Source organism: Rissa tridactyla, chromosome 1 (assembly GCF_028500815.1).
Source record: "Rissa tridactyla isolate bRisTri1 chromosome 1, bRisTri1.patW.cur.20221130, whole genome shotgun sequence".
Taxonomy (NCBI): Eukaryota; Metazoa; Chordata; class Aves; order Charadriiformes; family Laridae; genus Rissa; species Rissa tridactyla.
Window position 1 is genome coordinate 164,998,903 of NC_071466.1, and position 21,728 is coordinate 165,020,630.

Consider the following 21,728-nt stretch of genomic DNA (forward strand, 5'->3'; position numbering starts at 1 on the left):
AGAAGCTGTCCCCCACAGCAGACCACAGGGGAAGAAAGAGAGGGATTCCCACGTTGTGAGAACACAGCGGCAGTTTATTTACAGTTCCTCAGCCATTCCCTGCCCCTGCAGAGGCTGTGCTAGGTCAGTCTGAGCTCTCACGCAGCTTTAGAAGGACCTCAGGTGGCAGGGAGATAGAGGTTGTCACAGGAAGTGGCTCAGCCCCTTGACCCAAGCGCCCTGGGAAGTGGTGCCACAGGGCTGGACAATGGCTGGGAGAGCAGGAGGATACCCCTGCAGGGAAGGAAACTCCCCCTCCAATGGCAGTTGCTGGGATCTTCCACTTCAGGTCCAAGGGCAGGGACAACCTGAAGCTGCCTCAATTCCTTGAAATCCTTTGGCACGTGGAGTCCATAGGCACCTCTCCCGCCCTCTCCAGCACAGGAATCCAAGGAAATAGCTCGGCATGGCTTAGTACGGCCGAAACTTGCGCTGGGCTCGCATCAGCGCGATTCTCTGCTTGTCCTCCTCAAATTTCTTCCTCAACTGGGCAATGTCTGGAAGAGAGAGAAGGAGGACAGGTCACAGGAGAGCAGCAGATCTCCCTATCCTGAGGGGCTTCACTTCCACACACCAGGAGGGGTTCAATCCCGACACTGACAAACACACGCATCCCAGAGCGGGTCCTTTTGCGCCTGGGCTCTGGCACTCAGCTCCAGCAGTGCTGCAGCTCCCTCTTGGGGAGGGAACAGGCTAGTTTTCCCTTGCAACTGCTGCCTTTGTGCAGACTGAAGAACTATCTATTGGAAAGCCACGACCTGTGCACTCTTCTTTGAAATATTCCAGCAGCCCTTGCTAGGACAGGCAAGGAGCCCCCAAGAGCTGGCGAGGCCATTCGCACAACCACCCAGCCAACTGTTCACCTGCAGCTGGACCTAGCCTCCACCGAAGGAAAAAGGATGTTCTTTGGGCCACAGTGTGAGAGACAAGAGACACCGGCAGGGGTAGGAGGAGACTGGGACACTCACGCTCTCTCTTGGTCTCGCGATGCTGCCAGGCATAGAAGTTGAGCAGCTCTTTGCGGGCCCGTTTCTGCTTCTCTTTCTCCAGCACTCGCAGGTTGGCAGCCTCCGTCCGGGGCAGGCCGGGCTTCCGACCCTTCCGTGTTACCTTCACCCAGCCCTCCTCGTCTGGAACGCCCTCCTCCTTGGCCGCTTTAGCTTCTTCCTGTAAAGACCGGAGGGTGAGGCACCTCAGTGCAGATGAGCTGCCAGCTCACCCAATGCACGGCTCCCCCACAGCCCCCCTTACACACATGCAAAGTTACAGCTCTGGCTTCTGCACAAGATTTGAAGAAAGACGTGGGACAAAGGGTGCAGGCATTCAACTCTCAGTCACCTGACTGCCACTGTGTTTCCCTCTGCCCTTTCCACCGAGGCCTGGGCACCAGGAGATCCTCTCTTTTCCTTTCCCCTCCCCAAATAAACTCCTTAGCTAGGTTCCCTCCCCAGCCTGGCCTCACCTCTGCTATCTTTTTGTCATAGTCTTGCATGTAGGTGTCCACCTCAGCCTTCAGCTCCTCCCGATTCACAACTGAGGCCGCGTAGTTGGCGATCCACTCTGAGACAGAGAGGGCAGAAGTCAGCAGCAGCCTCTGTTAGAAGCAAGCCCTAGTGTGATGCCCTTGGGCAGTTCTAGAGAGAACCACTGTGGGGACGACACACTCTTGTTACCATTTCTGTTCATCCTCCCCACTGCCACAGCTCAACCAACTTGTGTCCCAGGCCACAGCCAGAAAGCTATGGGAAACTAAGTAATGGGAGGAGCTTGCAACTTTCCCAAGTAGGAGTGGGATAGTCTTAAGCCCATGAGGTGCAACATTCAGGACTGCATTCCCACCAAGGGGCCACATCCAAAGTACCATCATCTAAACAGACACCTGGTGCCTGTTATTGAGTCTGACTTCATCAATAGGTGTAGATTCATCACTGCTTATAAATATCTAAAGGGCAGGTGTCAAGAGGAAGGGGCCAGACTCTTTTCAGTGGTGCCTGGTGAAAAGACAAGGGGAAATGGGCACAAACTGGAAATTCCATCTCAACATGATAAAAAACTTCTTTACTTTGAGGGTGATAAGGCACTGGAAGAGGTTGCCCAGAGAGGTTGTGGAATCTCCTTCTCTGGAGATATTCAAAACCCGCCTGGATGCATTCCTGTCCAACCTGCTCTAGGGGAACCTGCTTTGGCAGAGGATGATCTCCGAAGGTCCCTTCCAACCCCTCCCATTCTGTGATTCCATTTTGAGGGCAAGATGCAGCCAGTTTCTCTGAATCTATGTGATACTGAAGAGATGTTGGGAAAAAATGCCCTTCCATTGTACCAAGTGATCCTGTTCTCCCATAGGGTCACTGGACCAGAGTCTACAATGTCCAGTACAATAAGATTGCTCCCTTATGAATAATAAAACGAGGACAATGAAACAGTAGACATCTCCTGGCTCAGTACAAAGTGCTGGGAATTATCCTGGGACACACAGGGTAGGATTCAGCGAGGAAGGGGTATAGTTTTTTCACCCAGCACTACCTATAAGATAGCTAGGGCTGACTTACTGCTAATGCCGGTTTTCACAGGGTGACTCTCTGTCGATATCAGCAAGGGACCTTCCTGTGACAGGGCCTTGGCTGCCTGGACACCAGATGGTTTCCTGAACACAACGTATGCTACTTGAAATCCCTAAAAGAAAAAGATACCCAGGTCAGGCAGCTACACCAGGGAAATTGGTGACACACCAAGGAGCTGCAGTACAAATAAAACTGAAATAAACCAAATTGCAGTGGGATAGCAAAGACACCCGAATAAACCATAAACTTAAATATGTAATCACATTGCCCAACCCCCCTATATGGTTTTCCCATAGAGAATCATAGAATGTGTTGGGTTGGAAGGGACCTTTAAAAGTCATCTAGTCCAGCCCCCCTGCAGTCAGCAGGGACATCTTCAACTAGATCAGGTTGCTCAGAGCCTCATCAAGCCTGGCCTTGAATGTCTCCAGGGATGGGGCCTCCACATCATCTCCCCTCTGGGCAGCCTGTTCCAGCATCTCACCACCCTCATTGTAAAGAGGTTTCCATTTAGGTCAGAAAAGACTTCTAAGATCAAGTCCAACTGTAAGCCTAACACTACCAAGTCCACCACTAAACTGTGTCCTTAAGTGCCATGTTCCAAATATTACCATTCAGTACTTGCAAACTTTTCTGACCACTAAAGCATCAGTAACTCCCCCTCTCCCCAAGCTCTTTACCGTTACAGTTTTGCGGTTGAAGAATTTGGATGTGAATTTTTCTTTTTTCTCTCTCGGCCCTGGCTTCTCACAGACGTCCACAGACTGGATCTGCCCGCAGCGGGAGAACAGCCTAGACAGAGAGTCCTTGGCGTGGAAAATGACAGAGAACAAACGGTAGAGTGAAGCAGGAGTAATTCCTCTCCCCACCCTCTCACGCACACACTACCGAGGCTACCGGGGGATTCTCCGGCGCCACCCCAGCCCCCTCCGCCCACAGCTACCCGGAGGCTCCTTCGCCCGCTGCCCCACGCTCCTGAGGGCGATGCCCTCGGCCTCCAGCCGCTCCCACCCGCGCCGCTGAGACCCGTAACCCGCCCCCCCGGCCCCCGGCCCCGCGGGCCGCCCCAGCCCCACTCACCGGGCTGCAGTACGGGGGAACGTTGAGGACGAAGAGGGTGCGGCGAGGCGGGTGCGTGCTGCCGGCCCCTTCCCGCACCTGGTGCTCCTTCACCAAAAGATAGTGCGGCGAGCGCTGCCTCTCCCCGAACTTCACCGCCAGAGCTGAGGGGAGGACGCACCCGGTTAAAGACGCCGCTGCCACCCCGGTCCCTCCCCGTTGCCCCGCGTCCCCTCCTCACCCGTGTAACCCGCCGGCGCCGCTCCAACCACACGCTCCTTGGCGGCCGCCATCTTAGCTCGGCGGGAAGCGGCGGGGCGCGGGGGCCGACGGGAGTTGTAGTTCCCGGCCGCTAATGGCGGCGGCAGTTCCCTCAGCGCCGGCAGCGCCTCTAAGGCGCTGCCGGCGCTGAGGGAACAGCTGCCGCCCCATGGTTAAGTCTAACAAAATAATTTCCCCATGCAGAGCACACTCTGTATGCAATCTTATTGCGCCCCGTCATGCCGTTTAACAGTTCTGAAAAAATGAAGGCCCGAACAGCGTAAAACACAGGCAGCGTGCTTAATCCTAGAGAGGCAAATTCAAGATTGATTTCTTCTTTTAAAACAGATAAAAGCATTCAATGTCAACTCTAAGGACAGCTGTTTTTAAGTACTCTTGTTAATCAGGAAAAGAAAAAAAAAAAAAGAAGAGATGACCTCTACAGAAGTATTTATGACTGAATAGAAGACAGGACCACCCCAAAAATAAAGATTTTTGAAGCAAGATGTACGGACAAGGTGCAAAAAAGATCAGAGAAAGTAAGAAACAACATGGAAAATTGCCTCCCTAAACAAATACCCAAGTTAATCCACATTATCAGAAGAAATGGTACATGCAAAAGCCACGAAAATATACCAGACAAAACTTGCAAATTGTTCACCTGAGAAGTCAGCATCTTTTTGAAAAGGAAAATAAAGAGAGGAACTAATAGAAATGCATGTTTTAAAAAAAAAAAAAAAAAAGGAAAAAAAAGGAAAAAAAAAAAAGAGGAAACACTATTACAAATTACCTACCACCTGTCCTGGCCAGCCATATTGACTTAGTGCAAGCAATCGGTGTTTCACATGTGGGTTGAAAAATCTCCTAAAGTCCAGAAAAAAAAACCCCACCAAAAAAACCCCCCACAACAAACCCAAATTTGAAGAAAAACATATAACCACACTGCATGAGGGCGGATGTGAAGAGACACGAGGTCAGAATGTGGCAGGGGAGCTCAGTGGAATGCACACGAGATGAGCGTGACACCACCAGGGCAGCCAGGAGAAACTAGAGAGGAAAGGACTGGGAAGAACTGGTGACTCTGCTTCCAGTGCCCAATGAAACCAGCCATGCTATGAAGTATAAGACGACTAAGATAACCTCAGAGAGCTGCCTGAGAACACAAAGAGCAACGCACACCAAGACACTCCTGTAAGACAAATCATGGAGTAGTGTTTAGACAACCATCAACTTCACCAATTTAAAAAAAAAAAAAACCCAACACAACAAACAACCCCAAACTGCCATAATCATAGAGCTGGAGACCAAAGCAGTAGTTCTTCCAAGGAAGTATGTTAGTGTCATCATAATTTCTCACAGATAACCTAAACACAATGCAAAATTTAACAGCAAGTTACAAAGCGCCTCTTGCTACATGGCTTTTGGAATGAACACGACTATTAATAAAAAAGAAAAAAAAAAGCTTGAATCTCCCCATTCTTTTGGAAGAGAAAAGATATGCACTCACAATACACGTCTTCACATTTCCACAGTTTTCTATCTAGCTGATAATGAAAGTACCCTCCTTTACCTAGAACAGGTACCCTGATTTCACAGCAGTATTTTTTTGAAAAAAATAAAATTACTTATAAAATTACTTTAAAAATCACTAGGCTGTCAATAACAAAGGCCCTTCTTTCTTTTCCTTGACAACATAATTGGAACTTGGTGGGGACACAAACTACTCCCACTTAGTATGAAGAATCAGCTACTAATTTCGATGATTCATATTAAAAAAAACTTACGAGTTTTCTCTCATCCATATATTCCTCTTGCTCTTCATCACATTATCAGTTTTGAGGTTTCGATGTTCTTCTAAAAGCACGCTTGATTCAACATTGGAACAACTCCACCTATCTTTAGTTGCTTCACAGCATCTAAAAAGGCTTAGAATCCACTCTCTGTATAACAAACGTTTATTCAGAAACAGATAATACATTATCTTCTCCAACCCCTAATGTTTCCTCCCCCCCCCATTATTTTTTTTTTTAGTAAAACACAGGTGTTTGATGGGCAATCTAAAAAAGGAGAACAATAGCTGTTTTGGGTTCTTCTCCCCTATAAACATCTGCTGTTCATATGAAGCACCCTACCAAAAATGGTGTCATCGGCTTCCAAACCGGAGTACTCCAGAAAAACAAGTCCTGCCAAGTCCTGCTATTCCACGGCTAAAAGGGATACGGTGAGCTAGAGGAATGCTTTGCACAAGTTAGATAAAGAGTTAATACAGAACAAGAAAGCAAAAGAAACATAGGGTTGACCAAGAAATGGAATCCAGACAACGGTTACAAGAGGATTCATGAAAGTTCAGTGGAGCCGAACAGAACAGATTAGATCAGTCTCCAAGCTAGAAGGATCAAGTTCAAACACCAACCAGATTCTGGAAGTGGCTCTTAGCTTTCCTCTCTTATACTACAATTTGAACAAATACAATGAATGGAGCTACTGGGACTTAATATCCATGGCAGTAATGCTGCACTAACAAAGGAGGTGTTGGAAGCGCCACCTAGTGGCCTGTGGCTCGTCACAGACGCTCACTAGCCCAAGGTACATCCTTGCTACTCTGTGTGGGACTTAACACTCCTCTCCTATGTGTTCCTTACAGTGTAGTAACTGCCCTCCTCTTCAAAACCTTTCTTTGAAGCCATGAAGTGCAGTAATCATCCTCCAAAATCATGCATGCGAGCAGCATGTCCGCACAGCAGCCAACATTGCCCAAATGACATCTCTCAAAGAAGTGATGTCCCCGTCGTAAGTAAAAAAGGTCCCAGCTTCTTCCTTTTTATAGGAGACTGGGTAAGTTAGAAGGTAAGAAACAAAATTAATGTCCCTGCATCAGCAGGAGGATGCAATACAGTTTAATGGGAGTGAAACGTTTGGATTTCCTCTAGCTCTGAACACAAGACTGGCTCTTATTTTTCAGTCCAGAAAGATGAGAGCAACTGTGCCTGACCCTACAGAGTTAATACATCCATTGTACAAATGCCAGAGCCTTTCCCCCCCTACACCTCTCTGCATTACCAGAGCTGAAGCATCCCTCCCATAGCACAATGGATGGTGCACTCGTGCACATGGTCTTCCTGCCTGATGCCCCCCCGTTGGCTGGTATACACAGTGGGAAGCTCAGTTTTTCCACACGTCTTCTCAATGTCACAGCTGCTGAGCAGAAAAACATCCAACTGCCAGAATGAAGTAGTATGCCACCAAATGCATACCAAGTCAAAGATGCAAGATGGTGCTTCCTGTATGGAGCCACACCTGACTTTGTACCCAGCGCAGCAATTTCAGAAACAATGTGGTGTTCTTGCCTGCAGATAATCAAGGGGATGCACCTTTTAGTTACAGGTCAGTCAGAAGAAACGAGGAGGAGATCACCACTCCTTCCCTCAAAGTCTATGTGCACTTTTAATGGCCACTAGGGGCTTTGGAATAAAGGAGGGAGTTACATGGTAATATGCTTGGTAATACATTACTGGCAGAAGGGGGAGGTTATTCTTTTGGAAAAAAAAAAATCATGGAAGAAAACTCCAACTATGAAAACAGAAAGTACACACACAAGAGGAAACACTATTGTACAGTAAGGTAGCGATCATAGAAAACAAAAAATTTCAAGGCAGGCAAATGCAAATAACATCTGCACTCCTGCACTTTTTCTCATTCCCCAACTTAAATGAGTTTTCCAGTCCACTGCTCGCTCTCCCTTCTCAGAGTTTAATTTTGAATTCTGTGGGCTGCACAGAGGCAGAGACCCCTGAGGATTTGAAGAGTGCCTTCAAGATAGTGTCAGGGTCCACCTCAGCTGGGGGATTTGAGGAGGTGCTTGCACTTGACCGACGTGGTTCCCCTTCTTTCTTCACTGAAGGGGTATCACTCAATCGGCTGGAGGATTAAAAAACAAAACAAAACAGTATTTAACCTCTCATTAGGAAATAATATTTAACACTACGCCTGCATTTACTGTTCTCTGTGTTGCCCCCTTCCCAATATCAGAGACAGAGGTTTTAAATATGCTTTCCTCACAAGAAAACTTTCTCATCTCAGATTTGTTTTGAGCCTCAGGGCTGGGAACATTATGGAGTCAAGCTACGTTGTACTCAGCTCAGAGAGCACCACAGAAAGGAAGAAGAGAATATTCATGGAACAACAATTTGCCAACAGTTTTCCTCCCCTCAGGTTCTCCTCAGAACATGCAAACGTGTTTGGTTCTTCCCCCCTCAAAGGACACTTACAGCAATATAGGCTGGTCTGAGGTGATGACATTCCCATTCATATGAAGATTGCATTTCATTGGTTGACCTAAACAAACACAAAGAAGTTCTTACAACAGAATCGTGGTAAGGCAAAACCTCAGAAAAAAAAAATAAAAATCACACATCAGTGCAAGCAATGGAGTTCCACATGCTGGGAAACATGACAAAGAACAGCTGATACATCTTTTGTTGCAAAATCACAGCAATGGAAAAGCCACTGAAACACTCAGTACCATATGAAGACTCACACTAATTAAGAAATTACATATAGGTACAAAACTCCTAGCAGAGACACAAAAGAATCTCCCATTCTCAGCTGTCTGCTCCTCATCTGACATTCGTTACATGTCACTCATCTAGAGAAAGAAAAGGCATCTATTTCCAGCTAAAAATTAAAAGCTATTTTCAAGATATGACAACATTGCAGATGGATCCAGATTAACAATTGCATTGTTCACGGTTTATGGAGAAGCTGATACTGTTTTACAGTCTGATTCAAAGTGCCTCTGACTACACCTTAAGAGTTTTGCAAATACTAGTTTTACTTGTACTTTGCAAACAGCTATTCTGGAAGCAGGTAAAGTCTTCCTAAAGACAATCTAGCTCTCGGCACTGGATTAGAAACAAAAGAAATTTAATCTGGAAGTTAGACCAGAGGAATCACCAGGACCCTGCCTCTAGCTTTGAGCATTCTTTTTTTAAGAATTTTTTTTTCTTCCCCTTAAATAAACTGTGCATATATTCAGCTAGTTACATAGGAGCGTATTACATTGTCTAGCTCTTGAACTGATTTTCTGGTATCTTCTCTCTTGGTAGCACATGAGCATCTGAGAGGCTTTTAAACTCTCTGCTGGGGCAGAAAAGTCTTTGTTGATTTATCCATCCTAAATGCAACTGCAGCCTCAAACTTACCATCTAAGCACCTGTTGTTGTATTTCTTATATGCTGTGATAGCGTCTTCTTTCTTGACGAATACTACCTCAGCCACTCCAGGGTGCACCAGCCGGGCTCGCTTCAGAGCGCCACACACACAGAATAACTCCTGAGGGCAGAGAGTTAGTCACGATCATGGTCACATCAAAAGTACCACTTCACTCAAAGACAGAGTGAGATGAACCACGCATCCTACTTAGTAAATACATGTCAGAATCTTGCCACTTGTCTTATTTTGTGTTTGCTATGGTATGAGTACTTGGCATTAGTAATACAGGTTGCACAAAGCTCCATACTGCTACCCACACAAGCAGAAAAGTTCAAGGCCAGTACTCTATACTGTTTGCCACACATGAAGACCAGGCTCATTCTCAGCCTGCCGAGAATGGAAGCACATAGATAATTTGGTTTCAAGGACAACACCAAGCACGATTGGGCGTGAACTCTTCTAAGCGATGCCAGGTATCTCAGTACACCCTAGAAATGGTGTTTTGTCCTAACTTCTTAAGCACACACTTTTTTTAAAAACTGAAAAAAAACCCCAAAACAAAAACAAACAAAAAACCCAGGAACTTTCAAAGCTTTTGCAAAGAAAAACCCACATCATACTCCTCTTCATTGCATTCACCATAGATCAAGCGATTTATCAAAAGAGGTAGGTTAAGGGAAGGAAGCGTCACTCATCCACAGTTCGGCAGTAAACAACACTCACAACAATGTCTTCCTCTGTGACTCGAGGATGCAGATTGTTTACGGTCATCTTTGTGCCTTCCAAAGGACTGAACGCCAGCTGCCAACACAAACAAATGCATCACATAAAAAAGGTCAGAACTGCAGCAAGCAAGACAGCACAGCAGAGAAAGCATTAAAAAAAAGCCACTTAAAGGGATGTCTGGGAAAGTCTGTACACACACACACACAGGCGAGAGCTACAGCTAGTAAAGGGAACTATCAATGCTTACAAATGCCCAGCTCATCTGGTAGTGAAAAGGAGCCCCTTTTCCATGCTAATTTCTCTCTGAAGTAACTTTTCTCTTTCATTCCCACCTATAACACTAACTTACTCTGCATATATACACAGTACTCTCTGGTCATGCGCACACTTTTAAGCGCATCTCTGCTGACCTCTATACCAGCCAGCAAACCCCAAAACATAGCTCCATCCCCTCAAGAGCATGCTGAACTCAACATGCCTGAGAACACCTGGTGGGTTACCTGCACCAAACATCAGGAAGTTTGGCAAAGCAAATCCAGGCACGTTGTCTATGAATCGCCTGGGAGGTCGTGTGTGGACAGCAAGAAGCTGGAAGAATCCTGGTTTTCTCCTTGCCAATAGGAGCGGACAGAAGACAACGTAACTAGTAGTATTAAAACACTATTCCTAGAGACATAGAAGCCTCCAAAGAGTATCCAAACAACTGCCACCTCCCTGTAATATGTATTTCTCCAGGACAATGTGCTCCCATGCTAAATAAAAAAAGCTGAGAAAAGCAAGATGCACTGAGAATTCAGTCTCTCAAAAGCTGAAGAAAAGGATGTTTAGACAAGTTTCAAATTCTTGGGACATGGGTTGCAGTTATCTGAATAAGCTTGATGGAATCCCAGAAATAATGGTGGAAGGCAGGCAGAAAGGAGCTGCTTGCATAACTGATGAACAGCAAGTTTCAGAGACTTCTATAAAGAGCATCTCCCACTTCCCTGAGCTCACCTCAACAGGTGCTGGTTCTTTTGGAGGCTCCTCCTTTGTCACTAAGGTCCGGGACATGTTTGTCAAGGCCTTCGTCCGCATAGGAGAGGGAGGTGCAGGTGGAGCTGTGTACGTATCATTCTGGACCACTTTAGTCAGGGGAACAGTCTTGGCCAGAGAGAATTTATTGGCACTCAGCCCCGTCTACAGAAAGAAGGAATAAAATATCTCTGAGAGCTGCAGGCTACGAAAGTCATCCCTCCTCTTCAAGCACCAACAGCAGGAGAGCATCACCAGCACGCACTAAGAACTACACGTCCCTCCCGGTGTCAAAACCACTACAGTGCTGGAAATTTTTAGCTTTGAGACAAAAATCAACTAAAGTTTCTGGACACGTTTATCCCAAAACACCACTTCTCTCACTAATGAGCACTTTTTAGTTTCATATTCTTCTTAAATGAATGTTACCAGTGCGATTTGAATTTGAAAAGCTCCTTTTATCCAAAGATTTTCAAGTACTTTGCGAAGTGTACACAAGATTGCTCATTAAGATTGAGCTGCCCTAGCACAAACAGCAATACTTCTTCAGAAACACCAAGCTAGGGCACGCAAAGACAGGGAGCATAACCTTCCTAGTTGGAACTACCTAGGGAGTTTAAAGCCAGAAAAAAAAATGGTGCTTGGCAGCTGCTGTGAACCCTGGAGATAACACATTTACTCCTGCAAAAAAACCCCGACGGCTGATTTTAAGGATCATAAATGGTGAGGAGCTCTATTTTGAATACCCACATGAGAAAAAAACATGGGATAACCATTGCACTAAACTGCCTGTGTGACGGTAAAACCACATTACTTTGCTTTCTTAGAACCAGAGAATAATGGAGGACAAACCCATGTCCAGCCCTCCTGTTTTGTTGTCCAAAAAATCGTATTTGTTACCTGGTGTGCAACAGATAATCTTACACGCCAGGATGAGACATTGATTATTTATTTCAGAGTTGTGCAAGGCTGGGTGCTCAGTGGTTTCCCACAGATCAAGTACACCAAACGGGACTTTCCACACAGTTTATATAGACATTTTACAACATCATTATCATATTAGTACCTCCTACCTGTATTTGATTGGTTAGTAATTTACATGTGGTTGCACAATCGAGTTATAGCTAATACACATGCTCAGGGGAACAGTCTTCACCTGGGCTAGGGTCTTCTTGACCTATGGGCATGATTTTTAATATTGTAATCAAGGTAATTCAGCCTAGGACACTCTAAATCCTCACTATCTTGACAAGTTGGCTAAACTCTCCAAAACGTGTTGATTAGTAGCGCTCACAAGGTCCATATATTCCTCCTCAAGAACATTAATACTACCTGTTTTCCTTGATTAGAAGTTCTTTCACTAATATCCTTGACAGACTCGAGGACAGAATCCTCCTTATCCATGAGTATGTACACATGCTCTCTCAACATTAGTCACGATTAACCATTTTGAGAATATGCTTTGGTAACAATGTCTGAAACAGGGCTAACTTCAAAGACACAGGAGGCTGTCTCAAGGCCTCATCCAGTTTAACTCTGAATACCTCCAAGAATGGCGATTTCACAACCTCTCTGGGTCCCTGTGCCAGAGGCTGATCAATACCCTAAGAACTGCACAACTCTCCCCCCATACGCAACTGGAGTTTCTTTCACTGCTTTTTTTGTTGGTTCATCTTCTCCCTTTTCAATCCTAAAAAGGACCTGGGTTTTGCCTTTTCCATGACCATGTATTAGGCAGTGAAAGTGCACGGGCAGATCTCACTACAGCCTTCTCTTCTCAGCTATAAGAGACGCTGCTCTCACACTCTCCTCAGCCCCCTGAGCACCATATTGTACTAGTTCTAGTCTGTCAGTGTCTGTCTGGTATCACAGAGCCCAAAAATAAGCACGGTACTACAGGTGCATTCTCAAAATGCCAAACAGATGGCAATAATTATCTTCCTTTATTTGCTAGCTATGATCTTACTAATATACAATCTACAGTTGGCCTTCACTGCTGCAAGGATGCACTGTTAACTCATTCTTAGCACATCACCCAGCAGGGCATCCAGGCTCTTTCCTATAAAACCACCTTCTAGACAGTCAGCTCTTTGCTTAAGATGCAGGGGGTTATCCCATCCCAAAAGCAGGACCTCACATTTGTCTGTGTGAAAATTCCATCTTCTCTAGAGTATCAGTACTCCCCAACAAGCTGTCAGCTAAGATTTTGCATGGCAAGACATTTCCTGCTTTGGTGTCCAGCTTCTAGAAGCAGCAGAAAAGCTTCCCTTGCTTGCCTGCTCAAACAATAATGAGATAGGTTCAAAGCACTTTCCCAAGAAGAAAGTCATGAACTAACATGCATCAACCTTCCAGCAAGGGAGAAAGCACACATTCTGCCTGCAAAAAAGGCCTACAAAACCACAGTTAGCCTACAAGGGACTGTCCCAAAAATAACACTAGAAGCATTGGCACAAAGGGAAGGGTGGGGTGAAGAGCAAACATTTCAGGAGAAAGCATTGTTTACATACTTTAAAAGAATACAAGCCCTGTAAAGCCGCAGCCTGTGTGTCCACCCAATGTGAGCATGGCGTGGTGGGGACTGTTCAGATAATCCCTTACCGCGTTGTGCAGGAAGCTGTTTGTGGTGGTTATTTTCATCTGTTTACTAGTAAGGGGAGAGACACTTTCTTCATCATCTTCCATGTCATACAGACCCTGAAGAGAAGCAAGGTAATAGTTTACAATCAGGTACATCTAATCCAGACATTTCCAAAATAAGTAGTTTCCCCCTATCTTCAGCCTTCTTCGGACAGTGAACATGACCACACTGGACTTTACTCCTGGTCCTTGCAGCTTCTGGTGCAGCTGGAGGTACGCAAGTCCATTTCAAAACATCCGCATACAAAGTATCAAACTTCTTTTCTGTAAATGCCACAGTAAAGCTGTTTCCCTAGGTGTACTGAAACCACATATAGGTTTCTCTAATCCCTAGACCTCATCAGGACTGATGAAACCACATTAATGGAATAAAGCCTCATTGTCTTACTTTTTAGCACTCTACTACCTTTAAAGCTGAAGCCTGTGCATATGATTTTTTAATTATTCTTTTAAAAATAAATTAAGCAGATGCCTGCCAAATACATCTGAACCAAAAGTTCCTTCTGAATAGCCTGCTTTCCTCAGCACAGCATATACCCGTCTGGCACTAGAAAACACTGCACTAGGAGGTTTACTGAATGAATAATTAATTTCCCAGTTCAACTTAACACTCAGAGCCCTGCCTTAAAATACTGAGGCGAACTCCTACACAAGTGTTTTTTCATAGACTGTAAATAATGTTAAGAAAAAGCTTATACACATACGGCACTGCCCAGAACGTAAGTCACAACTCAGAACAGCTTCCCATTAACTCAGTAAAAAGGCAAAGAAAAATTAGTAAGGAGAGCTTGCAAAGTAAGTGGGTTTTCATAGTCAGCAAGATTCTGGTTTACAAACAGAAAAGTTGTTCCAGTCACAGAAATGCTATGAAGGAAAGAGACAGAAGGGACAGCAGAACAGAGGAGAATTGTGCAGAAAAGAACCAGGAAAAAGACTAGCCATCAGGACAATGGACTTGAGTTTGAGACAAGTGAAATCGACTCAAGGCTTATTGTGATGAGGTCAGAATAATGAAGACACTTCCTTAAGTAACAGCATCTGGCATAGGTGAGGGTAGCAGGTCAACGCAGAGGTAACATAAACAAACAGCTAAAGTTACCATAATCAAGGTCAAAAAAACCCCAGGACATGATATTGTGAATGTCAGTTTTCCAGTATTTCATTTAATACTTTATCTATACACACACACACAATAAAATAATAAAAACATGCAATTCCTCTCTGAAAGCACCCAAGGTGATAAGGTGGATGAATGGCTGGGAGCTGTGACAAAGGCCTTTAAAATTGATCCCAGAAGAGAAAGCACAAATTCTAGGGTTCTCCTCAAAGTCTGCTTGCTAAGGGACTTGGCAACTTTGATAGTACATCAGAATACCAGTTAACATCATTCACCATCGGGTTTCCAGCAGAGACCCACAGCTGGGATTTCACAGGAAGGTTATACCCTCTCCCACCTCACTGTAGAACATTTGACCATGTACAATCATATCCATTCTCTGAAGAGGCTGGCAGGATGGTGAATCAAAACAACCAACAACTTGATCTGATGTGGTGTCACTGAGAAATTTACAGAAAGACATCAGAGCTAAAGGTCACAGTCTCTAGAAAAAAAACAACATTAGCACAGACAGCTAAAAACTGGGAACACCTACTTCGCATTCATATAACACACAAGGAATTGAGATCAATTAGACTAAATTAAAACCTCAATTGCCATGAAAGTATCTCAGCCACACGAGAACAGGGATCTAAGCTGTTAGAGAACTTCCAAACACCCCTCTTTTCTTTCCTACTTGAAGTTTTCTTTGCACCTGCCAATGTTTATGGACACCTTCCTTCCCCCTCAAGAGGTGTAACAACAAAGAGCACCGAGCAGGCACACACCTGTTTGTGTGTATGGTTGTTCACCACATTGATCCTCATTCCTGCTGGATGAGAGTGTCCAGGAACCGGAGCCTTCTGCTACAGTTAGAGGGAAAGAACAAAAGCATTAAACGCTACGGTCCACCAGATTCCCACTTCAGAAGACTGGAGCTGTTAGTTGATGCCCTGAGATCACTTAAAAGAAACTCACTCTCCTGCTCTTGAAATATGTTATCGCAATGTGCTATCGGAGAACATCTATGTTTCCTGTAATATGTTCAATAGGTGACAGCCTCACTTAAGCTAAGAAATTAAAACTTAAGGCCACGCAGAGAAACTGACTGAAATTACTTGAGTTTTAGTCCAAGATTAGTGGGAAGGGAACTTAACTCCAACCCTGCCAGCACTGACTGGACCTACATTTCTGACAGTACAAAATCAGTCAGTAAGCTTCTCTTCTTTCATACTACAGGGAACCAAAGGTATGGTATCCATTTACATCAAACTCAACAAGCTGGGACACAACACAGTTTAGTTCAGTTCAATTTCAAAGAAGTATATACTGTCCCTTCACAATAGAGCTGGAATAAGGTGCAATGGAGTAAGTTATGCAGGGGTTAGTGTAGCTGACCCTTCTGCACTCTGTTACCCTGTGAAACAGGGAAACCGCAACAGTAGCAGTCGAAGAATGTAGCTATGCTAATCAGCAACTGAAATCAAGCAGCAACTCCCTCAAAAACACCCTTTTGGTTTTTCAAAAAGCTGGAAGCTGTCTATTACAGAGAAGAATGGGTCTTCTTACAAAAATACTCCATACAGGCAGAAAAATCTTCATATTTGCATTCCCTCCAGACTGCAACTTACACCACAGCACCCTCATGTTTCAATTTGCTAATCAATTCAGATACAACGGTACCTGTCCCATGGAAACACCAGCAGAATAGGTTTCAAAGACTTTTTTCCCCGTTCCTTTATGACAAAGACCACCACAGTACAGGACATTGGATATACTTTAGTTTGATGTGCTGCATCTCAGATCAAGATAGTTTAGTTTGATTCTGCTCCCACGTTTGAGAAGAGAGGAGGACAATGGGCAATTTGGAATTTTGGTATGTATCTTTTAAAAAATTGTTAGATAATTACTCATGTGCACTGTTTTGTCTACAGTCTTAATCACTGTTATATTCCACAATATTTTTTTTTTGCACTATGTTGTCTACCAAGCAAAGTAGTATAGGTCAAACCAAGTCATACAAAAAAAAAAATCACGTCAGAGCAAATTGCCACTGTACTAAGTCTCTGGAAACTATTTTAACTCCTACAAACTTTGTAGAAAACTTTCAACTCCTAATGGCTGATGGTGGTGATTTGGCTTAGGACAGCATGAGTACTAATTACCCTACTAATTACAGACTACTGAACAGACTGCTCTATTGCTCTGCGATTAGCCCTTCTTACTGCCACAAGAGCCCTTTCTCTTTCTTAGGTCAGCCTGGCAGGAAACCTGCTGAGTAATAGGAAATTTCCTAGGCTAATTTAAAGAAGAAATATGCTTGATGCTCTTAAGCAAAACCCACAGCTGAACAGAAAGCAGACTCATCCAGGCTTTCAAACTGATAAGAATAGGAGATTTTCTGGGTATGTGTAAGCACACTGTTGATCTTTAGGAGGATGAAAATGAAAGAGGTAGGCTAGGAACTTCAGTTATATGCTCGTAAAGGTGAGCAACACAAACACTCCTCAAACAACAATCCTGACAGTTTGGAAACTTCTGACTCTACCCACTGTACCTAACACACTCGTAGCTCAATAGTAGTTGTTTCTCAGACAAGTTTGCTAAGAATCAAGGCACTTTGCAAACAGCAAAGTGAAATTAGAAAACTGTCAAAAGAAATCAGCAGGTTAGGGTGATCAACTGATTATACTGCAATTGAAATAAACCTTGAGCCTCAGCAGGCATGAATCATGTAATCAGGCACCCCCCTGGAAGCCAGTGCTTTCCTGAAAACCAGACAAGTGAAAATAGAGAAATTGTTGACAGGCTCATTGAATTTTAGGTCTTCTTAGATACAAACATAGCTGTATATTCTGAACTGTCACCCCACCACTAGGATAAGGCAGTTATCTAGACAGGACAATTCACCACATCAGACTTGCAAAGACAGGTGGTATAAGAATGACAAAAAATGCATACATTTTCTTTGTATTTAGGTGGGAAAGAGACTACTTAACCATTCAAGACAACTACTTTAATGCTGACAGGAGTACTGCTTTAGTCTTTATTGGGCCCAAAATTCAAGTGAAAGCTGGGATTCTACAAAAAGCCCCAAGCAGCCAGAAGGACACCCAAAAGACTCTGAATCCTGCCCTATAGGCTGGACTGAAACGTATCACCATCGCTTCTATTGTAAACATGTGAATGTATTCATGTATTATCATTTCTACTGGACTGCTGTAGAATAACTGAGGGGCTCAGGGGTGGCTTGTTTAACCTACTTGGATGGTTTTGGTGATTTTCACGGCTGGATTTACTGTCCCCATAGTCGGGCTGATAGTAGCTGGAGCACTTCTTTTTAAGCTGATCTTCTCTCTGGCATCCACCACCTTGGTCACCTTTTCAGCAGGAACACTTTGCTGTTTACGGGAATTTAACATCTCTCGAGCATCCTGCACCTTTCCTTTGATTTTGAACCGAGCGTCCTTTTGAATGAGTTTTTCACGAGCATCTTTAACTCCCAGTTTGTGTCGGGCATCCGTGAGTCCAATCTTCTGTCGAGCATCAAATGTCCTCTGGAAGCTGACAGCTGGTGATGATCTGTTTAAAATATTTTGCTGGACCCCAATGCGAGATCTTACACCTCCAAACACTGGCCTTGTGTTAAGCCTGGGAGCAAAAAAAACCAAAAAGAGTTTCAGACATTATAAGATGTGATACACTATCAATAAAGGTATTTGTGTTGCTGCAAACAAAAGCTCATTATTAGTGCACAGAAATCCACTCAGGTTAGATGTCCAAATACAATAGTAGAGCTCCTAAGCTGTTTTATGCTGGATTTTGCTTTCTGCATAAACAGCTAAGGAACAGATTTTCAAAATCCACTCTTAAGCTCACATTTACAAACTTAAGTAAAGGGTCTGACTTCAGCTGTGCTAAGCACATAGCATGTTTAAACAAAATTCATTAACAACATAGGTACTTTGGGAAACTTTTGAAGACAAAGAGGCACAGAAACAGACTTTCTAGCTTTAGGACTGACCAGGTCTGCCTAAAGCATCTTTTGTAAGACAATAATATGTCCTGATACAGAGGAAACATGGAATTAGATGCAACTTTAAGAATTCTGGGCAGCAAGTTCAGACTTGTGGGAACATAGAGGCTTGGATTTTACGTTGTACAAGCACCAGTACCAATCTCAGTTTGAAGCCACTTTTCAAGCACTTTTCAACATCACAATACTGAGCACAAAAAGATAACAGCCCACTGAAAGGACAACATTTGTACTTGTAAAAAAGGATTATTAAGAAGCAGCCCATTATGTAGTGAATGCTGAAACTAGCTTCTTGTTACAGGTCTAATTCACTTTTTCAAAGTCTCCCCTAAAAGGAAACAGCTTGTCTATTTTTTAAATACAGTTCCTCCTTTAAGTATTATTTAGGGGTTTATTTTTTTCCATTGGGTTGTTTGTTTGAGTTTTTTTTAGATGACAAAGTAAGAGAAATTTTAAACTTAAGGTACTGAAAATAAATATTCTTTCTATTGGCTTTTAAAATTCAAATTAAGCTACAGAGTGCTACAGTGTTCATCTGCTTTCTGAGATGTACTGTCCAGTATTATAAAGTCTAAAAGTAGATATCTAGAATTTGTTGTAATACTCAAAAGGCTAACATCACACATTCAAATGATGATGCAACCTGAATTCTTCCTACAGCTTTATATCAGTATTTCCTGATCTAACCCTACAATCTTAACATTATTTACAGGCATATATTTTCAGTGGAGAGATCTGTAGAAAGAGATGAAAGACTAAAGCTCCACGTCTGTCTCTTTCATTCTTGCGCCCAGACAACTGGAGAGCTAGGACTGGGGTCCCATTTTATTACCTAGCTAAGAATCTTATGGCTGCTCTCTCATACCGCCAAAGCACACTAGCTAAGAAGAAACAGGAGTATTATTAAGATGATTTATTAAAATATATGCAGAATAATACAGAGGACTAACAGTACCCATAAAGCAATAGCCACTAAACAAGACTTCCCTTGCACTTTTAAAAAGCATTAATTTAGCTACATTGAAAGGTGCTGCACAAGGGATGGTGAGTGGTTCTTTTTAATGAGCATAAGAAAGGTCAAAGCAAAACCAGAAATGTATGTATCAGCGTTTAAGCCAGAATTAGTTAAAACTGTTAATGACATGAACTAATGAAATTGATTAGGAAACTGTACTGAAGATTATACTGTCTCTGAAGATTTGTGTTTATCCCAACAAGCACCTCTCTGCCAGAGAGAACTGCTCACCCTGTAACAGCATTAACTGCTTAGGCATTTTGTACCACAGCACCTGAAATAAAAGGGAATCTCAAACACGTAATTTGCTTTCCAAAACTACATGTTTTGGCTCGAATATTTTGTGGATTAGTACATTTTATAGGTGCAGATTTTTACGTTATTTCCTCTAGACTACTGAGCAGCATGGATATAATGATTTAAGTTTATTCAGTTTATCCAGCCTTCACAAAGTCAAGTTAGCTAATTCAGAAATCTTATAAAGTGAGTTCAACAAGAGAACTGCAAGGCACAAAAATTCTTACAGTGCTGCAGAGGGATTATTGTTCAGCAAATAAAAGCAGGAAGAATTCCTGGAAGAAGTGAGAGTTAAGGAGGGATTTGAAAAAGGAGAAAGGAGGTGCTTGGCATACTAAGCAGCATAAGACTGTTCCAAATATGCAGAATAACATGAATGAAAGTGCAAAGCCAAGGCCTTGTCTAGACTAGGATTTAAATACATGTTTGAATCTTTTGCACGTATATGTTAGCAGATAACTTTCGAAATATTACTCTAGACAGGTAAGAGCAGTCATTCAGAGTTAAAACTTAAGATTCCCCAATGACCATTAAATTAAAAAAAAACAAAAAACAAAAAAACACCCAATCACAACAAAAAAAGGGAATACACTTAGCTACAACACAGATGGGGAGAAATCCATGGACAGAATCAAGAGACTATAGCAAAAGGAAAGACTAAAAGCTACCAAAGGAGAAGCCAGATAAGAACTGCCGACAGCCGCACTAGAGTAAATGGCCCAGCCTCCACTGGAGACATCTGCTGTACAAAAAGAGTCTAACCTTGTAGCCAATATGTAACACACTCCACATCCACACAAGTATTTGAGTCTGTCAGGGTATCGTTAACTACGCTACAGAGACTACAGTTTCCAAGGGCCAGGCAGCAACGCTGATGAAGCCTCTCCTGTGCGGATCCCCATCAGCTTCGCTACAGTTACGGCTCCCCGTGGCACAACCACACCTCCCACGGCTATCCCACAATGCACCGCGCCGCTCATCAACGCGCCGCTCCCGGGAGCCGCGGGTGAACCGGGCACCCCCGGGGCACCGCCTGACGGAGAGCTGCAGCCCAGCAGCAGCTCCTGGGCTGCCCGGTCACCGAGGCGGGGCGGGGGGGGGGAGGGCTCGGGGGTGGGGGGCGCCGAGGCCCTGCTGATGCCGGCTAGTGGAGCCCCAGTGGGTTAATCGTCGGAGAGAAGCAGGTCGGAGACAGCAGTGAAGCGATGGGCTGTGCCAGGAATCTCGGGAGACTCAAGAAGGGTCGAGAAGCGCAGGGGAAGAGACGGTGTGTGGGCAAGCCCTGACTAGGCCAGAGCCCAGCGGGTAACACCAGGCACTGGCTGGGCGGGGGGGGGACGGGACGAGGTAGGGGGAACAGACCCCCGCCCCAGCCCAGGCCCGCCTCAGCCTTGAGCGACAGTCACCACCACCAATCCGCATCGAAGGCGCGGCCCCACAGACCAACACCTAAGCCAATGGGAAGGCGAGAGCAGCGAACAGGGCCGGGCCGCGCTGAGGCAGGCTGCGCCCCGCCGCCTCCGGAGCGAAACCACCAGAAGGGAGAACAGAGGAACCACCGGAGACCTCCGAACCCAGGGCGCTACCCTCCCTGGCCGCTTACCTCCCTTTCACCGTCACACCGCGTTTCCGTATGAGCTCGTCCAGAGAGATGTCCGCCATCTTGTCGTAGGGCCCAACCGCAAGACGCAGCCAGTGAGACCCGGAGATGACATCATACCGCTTCCGCTCCTCGCCCCTCCTCCAGGAGTCAGGCAGGCCCCGCCCCCGGCCCCG

At 44.6% G+C, this 21,728-nt stretch overlaps 2 protein-coding genes across 5 annotated transcripts; both read right to left on the minus strand.

The window, feature by feature from the left end:
• Positions 1 to 53: 53 nt before the first annotated feature.
• Positions 54 to 4,041, minus strand: RRP7A (ribosomal RNA processing 7 homolog A). Its single transcript, XM_054196935.1, has 7 exons — positions 3,901 to 4,041; positions 3,681 to 3,823; positions 3,281 to 3,406; positions 2,589 to 2,712; positions 1,502 to 1,599; positions 1,008 to 1,206; positions 54 to 536 (listed from the first exon to the last, which is right to left on the minus strand). Exons 1-7 carry the CDS (start codon positions 3,950 to 3,952, stop codon positions 451 to 453), a joined length of 828 nt encoding a protein of 275 aa, XP_054052910.1. The 5' UTR covers positions 3,953 to 4,041; the 3' UTR covers positions 54 to 450.
• A 609-nt stretch (positions 4,042 to 4,650) lies between these two features.
• On the minus strand, positions 4,651 to 21,694 carry POLDIP3 (DNA polymerase delta interacting protein 3). Of its 4 annotated transcripts, none has more exons than XM_054196889.1 (9): positions 21,556 to 21,694; positions 17,868 to 18,255; positions 15,393 to 15,467; positions 13,470 to 13,565; positions 10,851 to 11,033; positions 9,855 to 9,932; positions 9,122 to 9,251; positions 8,189 to 8,255; positions 4,651 to 7,838 (listed from the first exon to the last, which is right to left on the minus strand). In XM_054196889.1, exons 1-9 carry the CDS (start codon positions 21,612 to 21,614, stop codon positions 7,664 to 7,666), a joined length of 1,251 nt encoding a protein of 416 aa, XP_054052864.1. In that variant the 5' UTR covers positions 21,615 to 21,694; the 3' UTR covers positions 4,651 to 7,663. The 4 variants fall into 4 exon arrangements, with proteins under 4 accessions (XP_054052864.1, XP_054052856.1, XP_054052872.1 ...); XM_054196881.1 differs by having other exon boundaries at positions 15,393 to 15,470; XM_054196897.1 differs by lacking the exon at positions 15,393 to 15,467.
• Positions 21,695 to 21,728: the final 34 nt, after the last annotated feature.